General features: G+C 42.0%; 1 protein-coding gene across 2 annotated transcripts; it reads right to left on the bottom strand.

Moving 5' to 3' along the window:
• Nucleotides 1–345: 345 nt before the first annotated feature.
• Nucleotides 346–14,331, bottom strand: scyl3 (SCY1-like, kinase-like 3). 2 transcript variants are annotated; one of them, XM_080431953.1, is made up of 15 exons: nucleotides 14,045–14,331; nucleotides 11,506–11,690; nucleotides 9,751–9,936; nucleotides 9,091–9,204; nucleotides 8,864–8,920; nucleotides 8,624–8,726; nucleotides 8,185–8,284; nucleotides 7,785–7,862; nucleotides 7,267–7,406; nucleotides 6,525–6,715; nucleotides 5,509–5,680; nucleotides 5,110–5,220; nucleotides 3,987–4,157; nucleotides 1,365–2,173; nucleotides 346–1,002 (listed from the first exon to the last, which is right to left on the bottom strand). In XM_080431953.1, the coding sequence occupies exons 2-15, from the start codon at nucleotides 11,668–11,670 to the stop codon at nucleotides 940–942; spliced, it is 2,460 nt and encodes an 819-aa protein (XP_080288079.1). In that variant the 5' UTR covers nucleotides 11,671–11,690; nucleotides 14,045–14,331; the 3' UTR covers nucleotides 346–939. The 2 variants fall into 2 exon arrangements, with proteins under 2 accessions (XP_080288079.1, XP_080288080.1); XM_080431954.1 differs by lacking the exon at nucleotides 5,110–5,220.
• Nucleotides 14,332–15,169: the final 838 nt, after the last annotated feature.

Raw genomic sequence — 15,169 nt, 5'->3', positions numbered from 1 at the left:
CGAGTGTCTGCCCCGACATTCACGGCATAATGAGGCAGGTATCGGAAATGCACCACAAATTTATTTATCTATTTTAAAGTTAATACATAGTTTCTGTATTTGTTTTGAGCGATATTCTGTTTTCAAATGTAATTCTAGGAATCAGTTCTAATAGACTATATAGACAGACCAGAGGTGTCACTAAAATGGTTAATGACTAACTTCAAGACAGCTGGGATTTTGGTATTTGTCAATATGGCTCATTAATAGCCACATTTGAAAACTTGCTAAATTCAGCACAATTTATGGATGAATGTGTCCGTGTAAACAAGTATATTTGTCCCAAGTAGGAAACACAAAACTGGGTCACATTAGATACCATAAACCTTTATTTCACCAGCAATCAGAAAGATACCAATAAATTATGTCAATCTCTTCACATTCATTCAAAATGCCAGCCTCAACTGATCAGGCTTTGGACAAGTCACAGTGTCCCCTCAAAAAGTTTATCTAAGTTGCAATGCAAGTAGTGAAATATATGGCACAGTACAACCTAGAGATGAAAACATGAGTTCATTTACTTCAGATTAGAGTCCCAAGTGTAATTAGCTTCCTCAGAATTTGGCAAACATTACAAGAATGGCTTCATTTTGAGTCCCAGTCTAGCTGGTAATAGCTACCACCTGAAAGCAGACCATCCTTCCAGTACAAATGTGAAGTTACCTTCATGAATGAAGACGATGGTATTTAACATCTGGAGACATACCAAAAAGTAATAGTGTGCTGTTTAATCTATTGCTGCATCATAGGTTGAAAGAATCACTGGACCCCTATAGATGGGATTACTGATTAAAGTTCTTTGTCATGATTCTTCTGCAGGCGGAGATCTTATAAGGTGGATTGTTCCAGTAATGAGTCTCTAAAATGTTGCTCCATATAACAGAGCCAGGTCAAACTTCATCACCAAGCAGTCTCATCATCCCAGTTAAGATCATCTCCATCTCCCCAGCCATCTGCTTCAGCCTGAGAGGGAGAGAATTATAATTTAGCATGATACATGTTACAGATGGTAAGAGTCCTTCTTACTAATTGGGCAATTGTCAGCATACAATTATGCAGCCTTTGTAAAAAAGACTGGATTTAAAATGCCAATTATGTCCTGTTAAAATAACTGCCTTTGTTTTTACACAGACGATTATTTATTTTTGTTGGGGGGCCACCCAGGCACCCCTGTTGTTCCATCTTAAGTCTTTATTACCTAGTGTCCCTGTACTGCAAAACTCACCCAAGCTGGAAAACATTAGCAAAAGCTTTCAAAATGCCACAGGAACACCTGTCAAATACTGACAGAGGGTTTGAATATGAGAACTGGCAAACAAACTCACCTCGGTCAGCTCTGCAGCTGCGAACTTGGCAGTGAGCATCGTTGTATCTATGCATGAGTTGGCCTGTGGCGTTTCTGTGTGCCCTGCATTGGTGACAGCAAAAAGTCCAGTGTCATTCAAGCTGTACTCTCCAGGGAGCAGCAGAGTTGGAGAAGACAGCTTGATGTCCGGCACCATGTCAGCAAACAAGTCCAGCTCTGCGTCTCTGACCGGCTTCCTCTTCACCTCGATGGTGAACTCTTCCCCAAGACCCCCTAGCCCATTCCCTGCCCCCTGACTCCTGTGTTTAGGCCTGGGCTTGGAGTTTGGGGAGGGAGGGTTGTGTGATTTCTCCCACCCATTGTCCCACGAGGCAGTGGTGCTAGACTCTGCAGAGGCTTGCACGGCCAAGCTCAGTTTCAAAGGTTTGGAGGACCCCATTCTAAGTGGTTCCCCCCGTGCGGGGTTAACAGGTGCCGAAGTGGCATCCCCTCTGGGCGGGGTGAGAATGACCGGGTCAGGCACAGAAGCTGTCGGGGAAAGGTCCGAGGTGGGCTCTGTGTCCTCGAAGCTGTCCCAGGGCTCCTCGTCAGCGGTTGTGAGAGGCAGTCTACTGGAGCCGAGTGGAGTCGTGCTCTCAGAGGGCTGGATGTGGATCTCTACTGGGTGTCCATCCCTGTCCTTCTCCCCCTCATCTGGGTCACTCCAGTCTGGCCAGTCCTCTGTCTGGCCCACCGGTCTCTCCGGCTGCTCCGGGCTGTAGGACGGGGACTCTGCCCCGCTGGTTCGGCTGAAACCATTCAAAGGGAGAGACATCTCTCTACTGACGGCTGAAACACAAATCAGAACGACAGCGTAAGCTTCGGACTCATTTCAGATAGGCCATTGCAATGAATGGTTCACAACAAATCTCGGAGGAGGGGATGATAGATGGATACTTTATTAATTCTGGAGGAAATTACAGTGTTCAGGTAACTCACTGCATGCATGGTTACAGGAAAGGCAAGTACCGGTAGGTACAGTCATTCTAAATAAAATGTAAAAATAGAACAAACTATATACATATCTATAAACATACAAGACAATGTGTATGTACAATTAATCCAATTCAGTCAGTCACAAGATTCACAATCATGCAAATTGAATGTTACTGTGTGGCCCTCTGCTTATAGCCCAAGGGCCTACGCCCCCCTAGGCCCTTCTGCTGGCCCTGTGTACAAATGATGTCTTGAGGCACTAGGTTGAGCATCCTTGTGAAATTAATATGCTGCTGAACTTGAACTCATCTGACTAGCCAGTGTGTTAATAAGTGGATGGTTTGTAATGTTATTTATAGATTTATCAGCTGAATGGTCTTTAAGGTGCTGGCAAAATCCAACAACACGATCCTCAAAGCGCCACCTGTCTCAAAGTGAGTATGCAGCTTGTAGTCTAGTCTAGAGCAAGGGTTCCCAAACTTTTCAGGACTTGGAATTGTAGGCATAACATTTAGTTTCACTCGGTTCCACAGAAATATTGTGAAAATAGCCAATCAACAAGCTCACAACGCCTCGCGCTGCAAGGCGTTGTGAGGCTATTTTCACAATGTTTGCCCCTGACTTACGTAATATTTGACAATTCGGCATTAAAAAGGTCTTAAGTCATTAAATTGTAACTTTAGATATGTGCAGATACCCTGTATACACTTGTATACAGTATGTATACTGTATGTTGGTTTGTTAAATGTTGAGTGAGAAAACATTATTGCACATTAAGCTAATCATCTGGGGACCCCCAGTTTTGGGAACTACTGGACAAGAGGCTAGCGTTTTCCACAGCTCCTGGTAGGTGAAGTACAGGAGGGCCAGAGCATATTCAACCTTGGTTCTGAAAAGTGCAGCTACTCTTGCATCTTCATGTTAACGTTGCTGTCGGGCAGAAACTTTGTATCTCCATATTTTAAAAAAATGGTCACGTGTCGTGATGCGGCTATTGTTTTCTAAATATTGAACCAATGTTAAGTATTAACAAGAGCTTGTGACTGAATAATAACTACAGTGAATCCTTTGAACACAGGTTATTTTTTACATTTCCTGAAAAGTGTGTGGAGGTGAGGGCACACCCGACTCAAACTGGTGGTAGAACTGGTTGAACTCATCCACCCTGCCCACACAGCCCTTGTCTGGCTATTCTTTGCTTAAAGCCAGTGATGTTCCTCATCCAACTCCACAACTCCCTTTTGTGTGTGGACTTTCTTGCGCTCCATCTTCCTCCTGTAATCCTCCTTTGCCTCCCTCAGCCGGCACTAACAGTAAGTTGTCCCTGTGTGTGCTTAAGCTCACCGTCCTTCAAGGCTTTTTTTCTGGTTGAGCAGGTGCTTGATGTTGCTGGTGATCCGGGGTGTTTTGTTGGAGTAGCAGCGTACAGTCTCGGTATGCGCTTTGCAAGCTGCAAACAACAGGGTGCGTCGCACTGCCTTTTTGTGCACTCTACAAAGCAGAGCAGCTTGCTGTCCCTTTTTCTCTTGATGTTGCGCGGCAACCAGCTAATAACATGGTTATTATCATCGTTATTATATAATACCTGTCACTCACTCTATAGCAGTTGGCCCACCCACAACATCTAAATGAGTATAGAAATGAATAGTCAGGAGTGTCATATTACCTAATTTGGATGTAAGTGAGTAATTGTTGAGGGTCTCCCTACTCCTCTGTACACTGTCCATGTTCTCCAGGACCAGCCCCCCTGCTCCAGAGGGTTTGGGGAACAGGTTCAGGACCTTAGAGGGCTGGGCCATCTGAGGGTGGATGCCTCCACCTATATGGACTGGAGAGGCTGAAATACAGAGATGAGAAGAAGGCACAATGTTAGATGAGATCAATACGGAATACACAGTATTCTGTGGTTTTACATAACCCATAATGCCTTGCGGCTGTCTATTGCAATGCTTGCCGGGAATACGGTCTGTAGCTGAATCCAGTTTTAGCTCCAACCTGTGTCTCGTTAATTATTTCACAAAAACAATATATTCCTAGATACGTTTCAGGCTGTGTCACCTTTTCTGGTAATAAACCATGTGTTCTTAATAATAATAATAATAAAATGTATTTGTAACACACTTTATATTTGACACAAATCTCAAAGTGCTACATCTATATTTAAAATCCGCTAGTGGTTCGACATCCGCGGCCGGTATTGTCGTTTCCGTCTTATTCTTTATGTTATTCATTGTCTCTGCCAGACCACGTCTCCAATTTCCAATACATTTTGCCCTAAAATCGATCATAGCCTTTGCATAGTGTACTTTCAATTGTTCAGTATACATTTTAATTTGTTATTTGGCCCATATTTGGCCTCCGTTGCTCACTATTCTATCCTTCATCTACTTTCCGACACACTGGATGCCTTACCCACAGGTTGAACTCGGCCTATAAACAACATAATAACTTCGGCTCAATGTCTTCTTCGTTGTTGTAAAAGCTTGCTCTCCTTCGAGCTCCGATCTGTGATTGGCTAGGCCTGCTCATGTGGCGGAAGTGCATCCAAGATCTACGACAGTTACACCACATTTGGTTACCTATCGTCGGTTGTAGTTGCATAAAAGTCAAGAAAATATTTTTTAAAGATTAATGCAATGCTAACCAGATTCAGCTATTAAGACTACAGTTACAAGGCAGATGTGGAAGATGTAAAACCACCAAATGCTACTATAAAACAAAACCTATCATAATTGGTTTGCAAAGCATGCATGCTTCTTCCCAGCAAGGGCCTTATTTCACATTCATACCGTCATGCACATTCAGTTCTGGAAGCTGCCCAGGACACTCTTGGCCACTGAGCAGCATTGCTGCATCAGCCTGGATGTTTATTTCCTTGCTCAAGGGCATTCTGATGGTAACTGTTGAGCAAGGGGAGAGCATTGCTTATTCAACTTCACAGTTGACTTCAATTTTGTGTTTTACTCACTAACATTGATCATGCTGTACTGAATGTTTTGCCTGGACCCCAGGAAGAATAGTCTCCACTACGGTGTAGACTAATGCTTAATAAACAATAAACAGCTGGTCTAATGTTTTGAATTACACAATCTTTGAGTCACAACCTGCTTCTTTCACTTTTTGATTATAACTAACACACAGAAATATGGACATGGATATGACGATCTCAGCCTGACCATGTTCCTTACTTTCTGGGGAGACCTCTGTAGACTTGGTGAAGTTGGGCGTGGTACGTTTGAACACTTTGGTTCTCTCCCCGCCTACCACAACCTGCGCTCCTAGCAATGGCACCAGCACCGCCAGGCTTTGCAGTGTCATGGCAACCAGAGAATCACTGGTGTCTCTCATTCCAAGCAAAACCTACAGGTGAAAAATTGGTGAATAAAGTAGAGTTAAAGTAGAGTAGCACCTTTTTAAACCATCATTATACATTTAAAAGCATCACATTGAACCCCAAACTGCTCCCGAGGAGTAGGTTGGCGCGTTACATAGTTGCCTCTGCCTTCATTGTTGTTGGGGATATTTGTCAATACCTTAGCACATACCTGGAATCGGCCTAAGGTCTTAATGGGTTAGCAGAGCCCAGGGGCAGTTAAGAGCCATCTATACATAGATGTTAACTATAACAATAACTGTAAACGTTTTAAAACAATATCGTTGAATCACTTTCAGAGCAATTTGATGAATGATAGAAACACTAACAGCCAATCAAACTCATGTTATTGCCTATTCAGTATTTACTGAAAATTATCATTCAGAGTGGATGCTCACAACATGATCCTTATAGTTATCTTAATAGTTATCATTCTTTGTATGGACGGTTAAGTGTCTTGCTCAGGGACACTTTAGACATGAAGCCTAGGTGTGTGAATGTAACCCACATTGTAAAGTGCTTTTGATAAAGGCGTTGTTGAAATGCACACCATTTAACCTATTTAGACCTAAGTTTTCTGCAACAACTACACACAGAGGTGTTCCCAGCTTGAAAGGTATAACAATGTATAGGTGCTCCAGGTCTAAAAAAAATGGGTTAATAGAAGAGATACCAATGAACTGCATCAGACATAAGAACAACTTTTTAAGCGGTTGTTTAAAAATGGAGGAAGACTGTTTTGCGGTAAGTACATTGTTAAAAACATTAGTGATTACAAAGTGTGTCTAGAACCTCATGTCATTTGCACATAGCTCATAATGACATTGTCACCTGAGGCAGGATCTGGTTCTTCAGCTCATCGTCGGAGAAGAACTCTGCATAGACGTGGATGTGACCCAGCAGGACGACCCTGACGTGCTCCTCGTTGACCTTGTAGAGCTTGAGGAGCTGAGGAACCACCTGTTTCCGGTAGAGGGTGACGGAGAGCAGGCCGTCTTCACCGCTACCGCCACTACTGGAATCTGTCAACACAGCAAAGAACCGTAAACTCAAAAACATGTACATTATTATTGATACTTATTATTATTATTGAACCAAATGGACCCTTATGGGTCTGCAACTAACACAAACAGAGTTAAATTAACATTTATTTATCTTTGTAGATTTTATCATGTAGACTGGGGTGCCAGAGATAAGGAATGGTATCAAATGGGGGTCCATTGGCTAAAGCAGGGGTCTTCAACCGGGACCCCTAGGGGGTCCTCAGAGTTACTACAGGGGGGCTGCCAAGTCTTTGAGTGATAGGAACTTTTGGGGTTTTTACATTAACCACCAACCCTATAGCATTCCTATTCTGAGAGGAACATTAGCTGAAAATAGCAGATCTACAAGCTCAACGTCGTTGAAATCGATGAAAAGTTTAATCTGCAACACAATTGTATACAATGTAGTCGGGGTCCCTGCTTCATCTCTCTCTCTGCAAAGGGGTCCTTGGCCTGAAAAACCCCTGACCTAAAGCATAACAAACTGGGGGTTTTAAAAGGTTGAAAATCACTGCTGTAAACTAGCTAACCCTTCTTTGGCCTTAGGAGATGAGGCAGAAAGCTTTTCACAGCCATGGGTTCTGCAAACACCAGAGGATTGAGGAGTTTGGGAACAAGACGGGTAGCAAGCAGCTCCTCTGGTAAACTCTGGACCCGGTCTAACAGGAACCTACACACACACACACACACACACACACACACACACACACACACACACACACACACACACACACACACACACACACACACACACACACACACACACACACACACACACACACACACACACACACACACACACACACACACACACACACACACACACACACACACACACACACACACAATAACCCAAAACACCAATAATCAGCTCTACATGAACATGTTCCACAAAATGGCCTTGCACTGTTAAATGACTAGAAAACATTAAAAGACCTCATTTAAAATAAACATACTATAGCCTATTTTTACATAAACTACAATTTTTCATAATTAGCGTTACTCAACTTTTCTCAACAATTATTCTTGATGCTGATGAATGACTCACTTAAAGAATTCATTCTTTTCTTCCTCTGTCTTCAGGGTCAGGCTCTTCAGAAAATTCATCACTTCTAGAAAGTCATTCCTGCTTGTGGGATAAATACAAGTTTGAAACCAAGCTTGTTTCATTATACATCGTCTCTGTCGGGAGGAAACCTCATATCTCCAAAACGGTTCTCAAAATTCAAAAAGGAGCAGATCTACAAGCTCAAAACGCATCGCTTTGCGCCACGTCTCCAGCTTGCGGATCTGCTACTTTTGTGTGACGCTGTAGTATGATAAAGTAGGATGTTAATTCACGAAAAAACACAAAAAGTTAAAATATGGAGATATGAGGTTTCTGCCAGACAGCAACGATACAGAAAAAAAAGAGGTGATAATTGCAGAAAGGTGGTGACCCATCAAACCTGAAGAAGTCATGAGTCAGCAGTGAGCAGAGTGGAGGCCGCGACGAGGGGTCAGAGTTCAATAAACCTGCCTGCAGGGTCCTCTTCAGGCTATCAGACACTACGGGACAACCAGGGGAATAGGTGAGAGAGAACGATGTGTGTGTGTGTGTGTGTTTGATTAAGAGGTCTGACCGTTATATTGACTATTATTTAACCCTTTATTATTCATATTATATATCATATATTATTTAACTCACCCTTTCTGTAAGACGTCGGTATCTGTATTATGCAGCCGATGTGTCCTACTTTTTAACCACTTTCAACCTGGCGTCCCTATTTTGCGTATGTCATTATAGGCGATATTTTTCAAACAAAGCAGATCGGTCGGGCTCTGCTAGTGAAATCCCATTTCTCTATTCATAATAAAGGTTTGCACTTCATCAGCCTCTATACTCACCATAGCCATTCATGAGTGGGATAAGGGCCTCCACCATCATTCCAAATGAGAAACAGTCTCGAGAGTGAGCGTATTCATCAGGGAGAGTTCTGAAGCCCTCCACCTGTACACAACATTTCATGTCAACCTCCTTCAATAGATCAATGAAAACAATCTATTCATCAATTTGTCATGATAAACAATCATCAGTTGTTTTTCTTTTTTTTTTTTGTGCATGGCTCAATCTCCCATTCTCCTTACCTGCTCTTCTGGAGGTACAGAACTCGTCTCTCTCACGTTCTGCACGCTGCTAAGAAACTATGGATTTAAAAAAGACAATACAGATCAAATATATATTTCATGAACTGATATATACAATAATAGAGACATGGGAGATTTTTTTACAGACACTATGCCTCTTAAAAATGTGGATTGGTTGGCATAGTATGTTCTTTGCATAGCTAGGCTTTACATCTGGTATGTCTTACCTCAGGGGTAGCCTCAGAGAACTTGCACACGGTCTCCATCGCTCCTAGTTTCCAATGACCGTCTTCACTGACAAATACACACGACATGCAGACGTTGTTGTGGCTCGATTTGCCCTGTGGGGTGAAAGAGAGGAATAGCTTATATCCGAGATCAAGACATGTCAGGATAGGATGCCATTTCTCTAATGTCTCCCATGGCCTTGTGAGCAGAAATGTGCTCTGTGTATTGTACAGTAAGTATGTGACTCTTTGTATTTGCCGTTTTATCCTCTACATTCCTGTACTTATGTGTAGGTTGACTATTTCAGCTTCGCCCTAGTAGTGGGATTGTGTGAAGTGGATCTAATCTAATTTAGCTTAGCACACGAGTGCTAAGCTGACAATCCCATAATAAACACAAGCAGTGATTTATGAACTATGTGACAGACATGTTGGCACATGTCAGATATTCAATCAGAAGAATTACTGAAGAATTACACATTTCTGTATCACTCCCTCCAGACTCTCCTTCTAGAAATCAGTGCAATGGAACAACCCTCCAGAGATGACAACGGCAGCATCCTGAGCGTCTTTTATCCATTTGTGTGTGTGTGTGTGTGTGTGTGTGTGTGTGTGTGTGTGTGTGTGTGTGTGTGTGAGACAGTGTGTGCTTCTCCTCACCCTCTCGTGCAGGAAGACAAGTGCCTGCAGAAGGTCATAAATGCCTGCGCAGATCTCCTCTGGGGAGAGGCTGTCCAGCAGCAGCTCCAGAGGTTGCACCCGCTCCGTCACCAGGTGGATGCCCCCGTCCTGCACGGAGCAGGACAGGAAGCGCAGGAGACACGGGTGCCTCAGGGTCTTCAGGTGCTGCAGGATATGAAAGAGGAGTGTGGATTCAGAGGGCGGCACTATGGTAGCCTTCCCTTGAGCACTTTCTTTCACCATTACGATTGGTTAATGTAGTTTGAAACTTGAAAAAATACAGCTCTTTATAGAGTTTGCAACCAATGACGGGCAACATGGCAACAATTGATGATTTTCTAATCACATCCATTTTTAGTGACATATTCCTGTGCAGTGTTGGAAAGTAACTAAAGTAATATGCAACTTAAAGTAATATAACTTTTTTCCAGTAACTAGTAAAGTAACTAATTACTTTTGGCAGGGAGTAATAAGTAAAGTAACTATATTACTTTTTAAACAAGTAATATGTAATAAGTAATATATTACTATGTTTTAGTAACTTTTCCAACACAGTGTTGGAAAGTAATGTTTTAGTAACTTTTCCAACACAGTGTTGGAAAGTAACTAAAGTAATATGTAACTTAAAGTAATATATTACTTTTTCCAGTAACTAGAAAAGTAACTAATTACTTTTGGCAGGGAGTAATAAGTAAAGTAACTATATTACTTTTTAAACAAGTAATATGTAATAAGTAATATTACTATGTTTTAGTAACTTTTCCAACACTGTTCCTGTGTGACGTCACTCCTCTGTAGCGGTCAGGCCAGGGTCAGTGCTAATCACCAAATCTGATCACCATTATTCATGCTTAAGTACTTTATTCACTTAATTACCATTAACTTAATTTAACGTACTGTCTTTTGGAGGAAATGCTTTTGTACAAGTGTGATATTTAAGACCAAAAAAAGACCAACAATTCTGTTGTAAATTGATGGCCATGTTGCTTACATGACACGTTATGGTACGTACGTACGTACAGTACCAAAACTAGAACACTATTCAGTCTTATGCACATATGATGTATACTATTACTTACTGTAAGTACAACGATAAAATATGTTTCTGTCACGGATACAGTAACTTCATTCACTATTGTGTTGCTGGTTCTTGAGCGGTGGAAGAAATCTAATCACTTTAGCAAGCTGTTGGATGGCATCTATCTGGCTAGGACTATAATGCACTCAACCACTTAAACCCTATACTTTGCTGACCGGATTCCAAAGGACTTTAAACTAGTAGTAGGTCCCCTTCTGTTCTCACTCTACACTAAATATCTTCTCCAGAAATGGCTGATCTACAAGCTCAGAGCCTGTATAATATCTGCTATTTTTTACCAAATGTTGGCCCAGAATAGGGATGCTAGGGTTCAAGTGGTTAACCCATTAAGACCGGGAACACATCTGTGTTATTTTAGATTTCTTTGGCTATTCAAAAATAGCAGATATACAAGCTCAAGTAATCGAAAAATGACACAGATGTGTTCCCGGTCTTAATGGGTTAAGTAACATATGAAAATAATACATTTGTGTCACACCCAATTTCTGTTTTCCAGGGACAGATTCAATATAAGCAAGACCCAACCCCAAGATTACCTGAAGGCCAAGATAGGAGGAGAATAATTCCTCATCATGCAAGGGAGGTAACATTTTATAAAACTCACTGAACTGAAACCATATTTACACTGTACTTACTTTAGCAGCTTTGTTGACTTTGTCTTCATTGCCTTGCTTGTGAACAAACACGGAAGCAGGCTTCCCATCCTGGAGGACGGCTGAGTACATGGTCAGCCCTGAAGGCAGCGTGAGGAGGGTCTCCTCCAGAATGCAGCTCCGCACAGCGCTGCTCTCGGCCCCCATGGAGGCTGTTCTTCTCAGACCTGGAGAGAGGGCATGGTAGGGCAATATATTAAATTCACAATCGGATATATAGCGTATGTTTTAATTCAGTCATTCTCAAAGTGGGGTCCAGGGACGCCCAGGCAGGGGTCCTTGAGCAAAAGTAGTTAATATGGCATCAAAATCACTTTAACCACATATACGAAATATGGAATATTTTTTAACCACAAATCGTGTATGGAGGCCCCTACCCCTAGCACAAAATATTTTCTGATAGGAGTCTAGGTCCACGGCCAAGTCCACATTCATTTGGGGGTCCTTTCCTTGACATGAAAAGGTTTGAGAACCAGCAACACAAAATAATTTAAATCAGCCCCACCTTTACCAGCTTGCAACATTAAAAGTGACACACATTGATGCATTACTGAAATGGGCCATTCTGCATAATGGATACTTTTAAGTTTGGTACTGTCAGTATATTTTGATGCCAATACAATTTACTCAAGTAAAATTTGGAACAGAGGACTTATACAGGGTACCCTATGTCTACATTGTATTGTGCTAATGCTACTTATTTGCATAAGTAAACAAGAAAAAGTGCTCCGAGGAGCACAGGTCTCCGCCAGGTCAGGTAGGTTATTGTGGGCCAGCAATGTTCGGAATTCGCCAATCAGGATGGAATATGAAAAATCTGACGGATCCGTCTTGTTCACTTGACTATAGAGATAATTTGTACCAATTTCAGTGATGTTTGGACAAAGATATATAAATAAAAATAAAAAACGTTTTGCAAAATTAGTTCTCCTGGTGGCGCTATAATAGGGCAATGTTAAAAGGGTGGTATTTGTTCCTCAAAGTAGTGTGAATGTGCGTGCAAAGTTTCACCGCAATCGGACGCTGCGTTCATGATTTGCAGCATTTTGTTCAAAACGGGCCACTCCGCAAATTTTAGATGTCAATCTTAGCCAATCAGGATGGAATATGATCAGACTGTACCGATTCGCATGACATTTTGATCAAATCTGAAGGAGTAATATTAAAAAATGCCTCCTGGTGGCGCTATAAAAGGCAGATGTGAAAAATGCAGGGCTGAGGTTTTTCCTTGGCCTCTAGTGAGTGTGCATACAAAGTTTTACACAAAAGTGCAGTTGTAGGTAAAAACACAAAACGGCCTGTTATAGCGCCACCATAAGGCTGATTTGAACATTTTCAGATGGCATTTCTTCCTCGACCTAGTGGGAACGTGCGTGCAAGATTTCACGGCAATCACACGCTGTATTCATGATTTGAGGCATTTTGTTCAAAACAGAGCATTCCTGCAAACTTTGGAAGCCAATCTTGGCCAATCAGGATCTGAAAGACCCGTTTCGTTAAATGACTGTAGAGATACTGTGTACCGATTTGCGTGATGTTTAGACAAAATCTGTAGGAGTACTGTCAGAAATGTTTTGCAAACATTGGCCTACTGGTGGCGCTATAACAGGCCCATGTGAAAAATTGGTGCAGAGGTTCAGCTCTGGCATCCAGGGAGTGTGTGTGCACAGTTTTGCTGCCATCAAGCCAACAGTGCCGGAGATTAGCTGATCACAGCCGGAAAGACACATGGACGGACGGACAGGGTGCAAAACTGTCTCGGCCATGCCTTTCGGCCTGGCGGAGAGAAACATTTTAGCACTTTTTCAAGCACTACCAGTGCCTAAACGTCAAGATATTAGCCTTGGATCAAGACTATCATAGATGTATTTTATCGATTCTGACATTTAGATGCGAAAAGGTAAAAGTCAGACTCGATAAAATACACATAATGTCTTAATCCAAGGCTAGTCAAGATATCAGGAAATGAAGACATATGACACATGGTGTGACACATATGCACACAGCACACTGTTTCATTGTGTCACTGTCATTTAATTAAGTTTAGACATTCCCTGCGTCCAGCTCCAGCCATGATCAATCATGTACAGTTAGTGTCATTTGGTTAAATCGTGGTGGAAACACTAAATGTCATATCAAATTAAACATATTTTAAAGTCCAGGTCTAGAAAGGGGGGTGTAGTGACAGCAGTACAGCATACAACACGGGTGTCATTTCATTTAACCGTGACTGATGAGTTACCACTAGAAGCAGAGGTTCTCAAAGTGGTCCAGGGACCCTCAGGGTTCCTTGAGGGGTCCCAAATCAGGTCTGTAACTCTTGAGAGTGTACAAATTGAACCAAATGGACCCTTTACAGATCTGTAACTCTGAGAGTGTACAAATGGAACCAAATGGACCCTCACGGGTCCATTTGGTTCCATTTGTACACTCTCAGAGTTATGGTGGTCCTTGAAATGAAGAGGTTTGAGAAGCACTGTCACAGAGGAGCAACAGACATGGTGTTTATAAGAACATTTACCTCTTTAAGGTTCTAATCCTGGACAGAACGTGTAAACTTGTAGCCTGTTAGCTACGTGTAAACCCAGCTGCCCATTGCACCGCTCCTCCTCCTCAGCAGGCCTTCTTCTTCTTCACTGACACTATGTTCATGGTCTATTCAAGTGTAAATATACAAATAATAATCCGCTAAGCCTCACTAAAATGTCCGGGAATCGATAATAAACTCCAGTCAGTAGAAATGAACGCACAGGCTGAAATAAATCGATTAACTTGCTGCTGTTGCTGTAAACACACCGACTCTTCCGGTCAGAGCTTCGGACGAAACCATTCCGACTCGAACCGAAGGGGTGTGAACAAGTGTTGCCATATTTTCTGAGAGAAATAAGCAATCGGGTCTAGGAAAACAAGCCCAAAAGAAGCAACTTAATTAGGCCACATGAGCACTTAAAAACATTATGCATCGGCTATTTGAAAATTGTCGATCTACGAGCTCACAATGCGTCGCGATGTTACGCGTTGTGAAGCTTGTAGATCTGCTATTTTCAAAATCTCTTGCAATAAATACATGTGGAATATTTGGAATATGTTTTGAAACATTCTAACAACACAAATTCTCCCTGGCACAAAACATGCAAATATCTGAGAACCACTGGTTTAAATAACAATGACAAAATTTGGAAGCATGCAAGCCCCAATAAGCAAGTACACTTGTCTTTGGAAACGAGCCCAAAAAAGCGCAACCTGCAACTTCCCAATATTTACAAGCAACTTGACAAAAAAAACAGCCCGAATTCGCTTAGAATAAGCCGACATGGCAACGCTGGCGTGAACATATCAAGGATCGAGACACCGCACACACCTCCAGTGCATTTCCTCACAATTTACTGAAACTAGTCAGAAATATTAAAATGCATTAATAATTATGTATTTAGTAATAGTAAAGCACGAACTGTTTGCCCTATCGGTGTGTGTATTGAGTTCATACAGAATCATAAGCACCCCTACTATAAATGACCAGTGGTTGCGACCATAGTGGTGTGAGAAAACGCAGGTACGTGAAGGTGAATGCACAATATGCAACTGATAGGCAGTGGCACTACTTATGTTACACGTTCAGAAGTAAGTCACAGTGGTGTAAAGTAAT

Source organism: Gymnoscopelus braueri (genome assembly GCF_963280865.1).
Source record: "Gymnoscopelus braueri genome assembly, chromosome: 6".
NCBI classification, from domain to species: Eukaryota; Metazoa; Chordata; class Actinopteri; order Myctophiformes; family Myctophidae; genus Gymnoscopelus; species Gymnoscopelus braueri.
The sequence above is the reverse complement of the archived record's forward strand: the minus strand, read 5'-3'. Positions and strand labels throughout refer to the sequence as shown.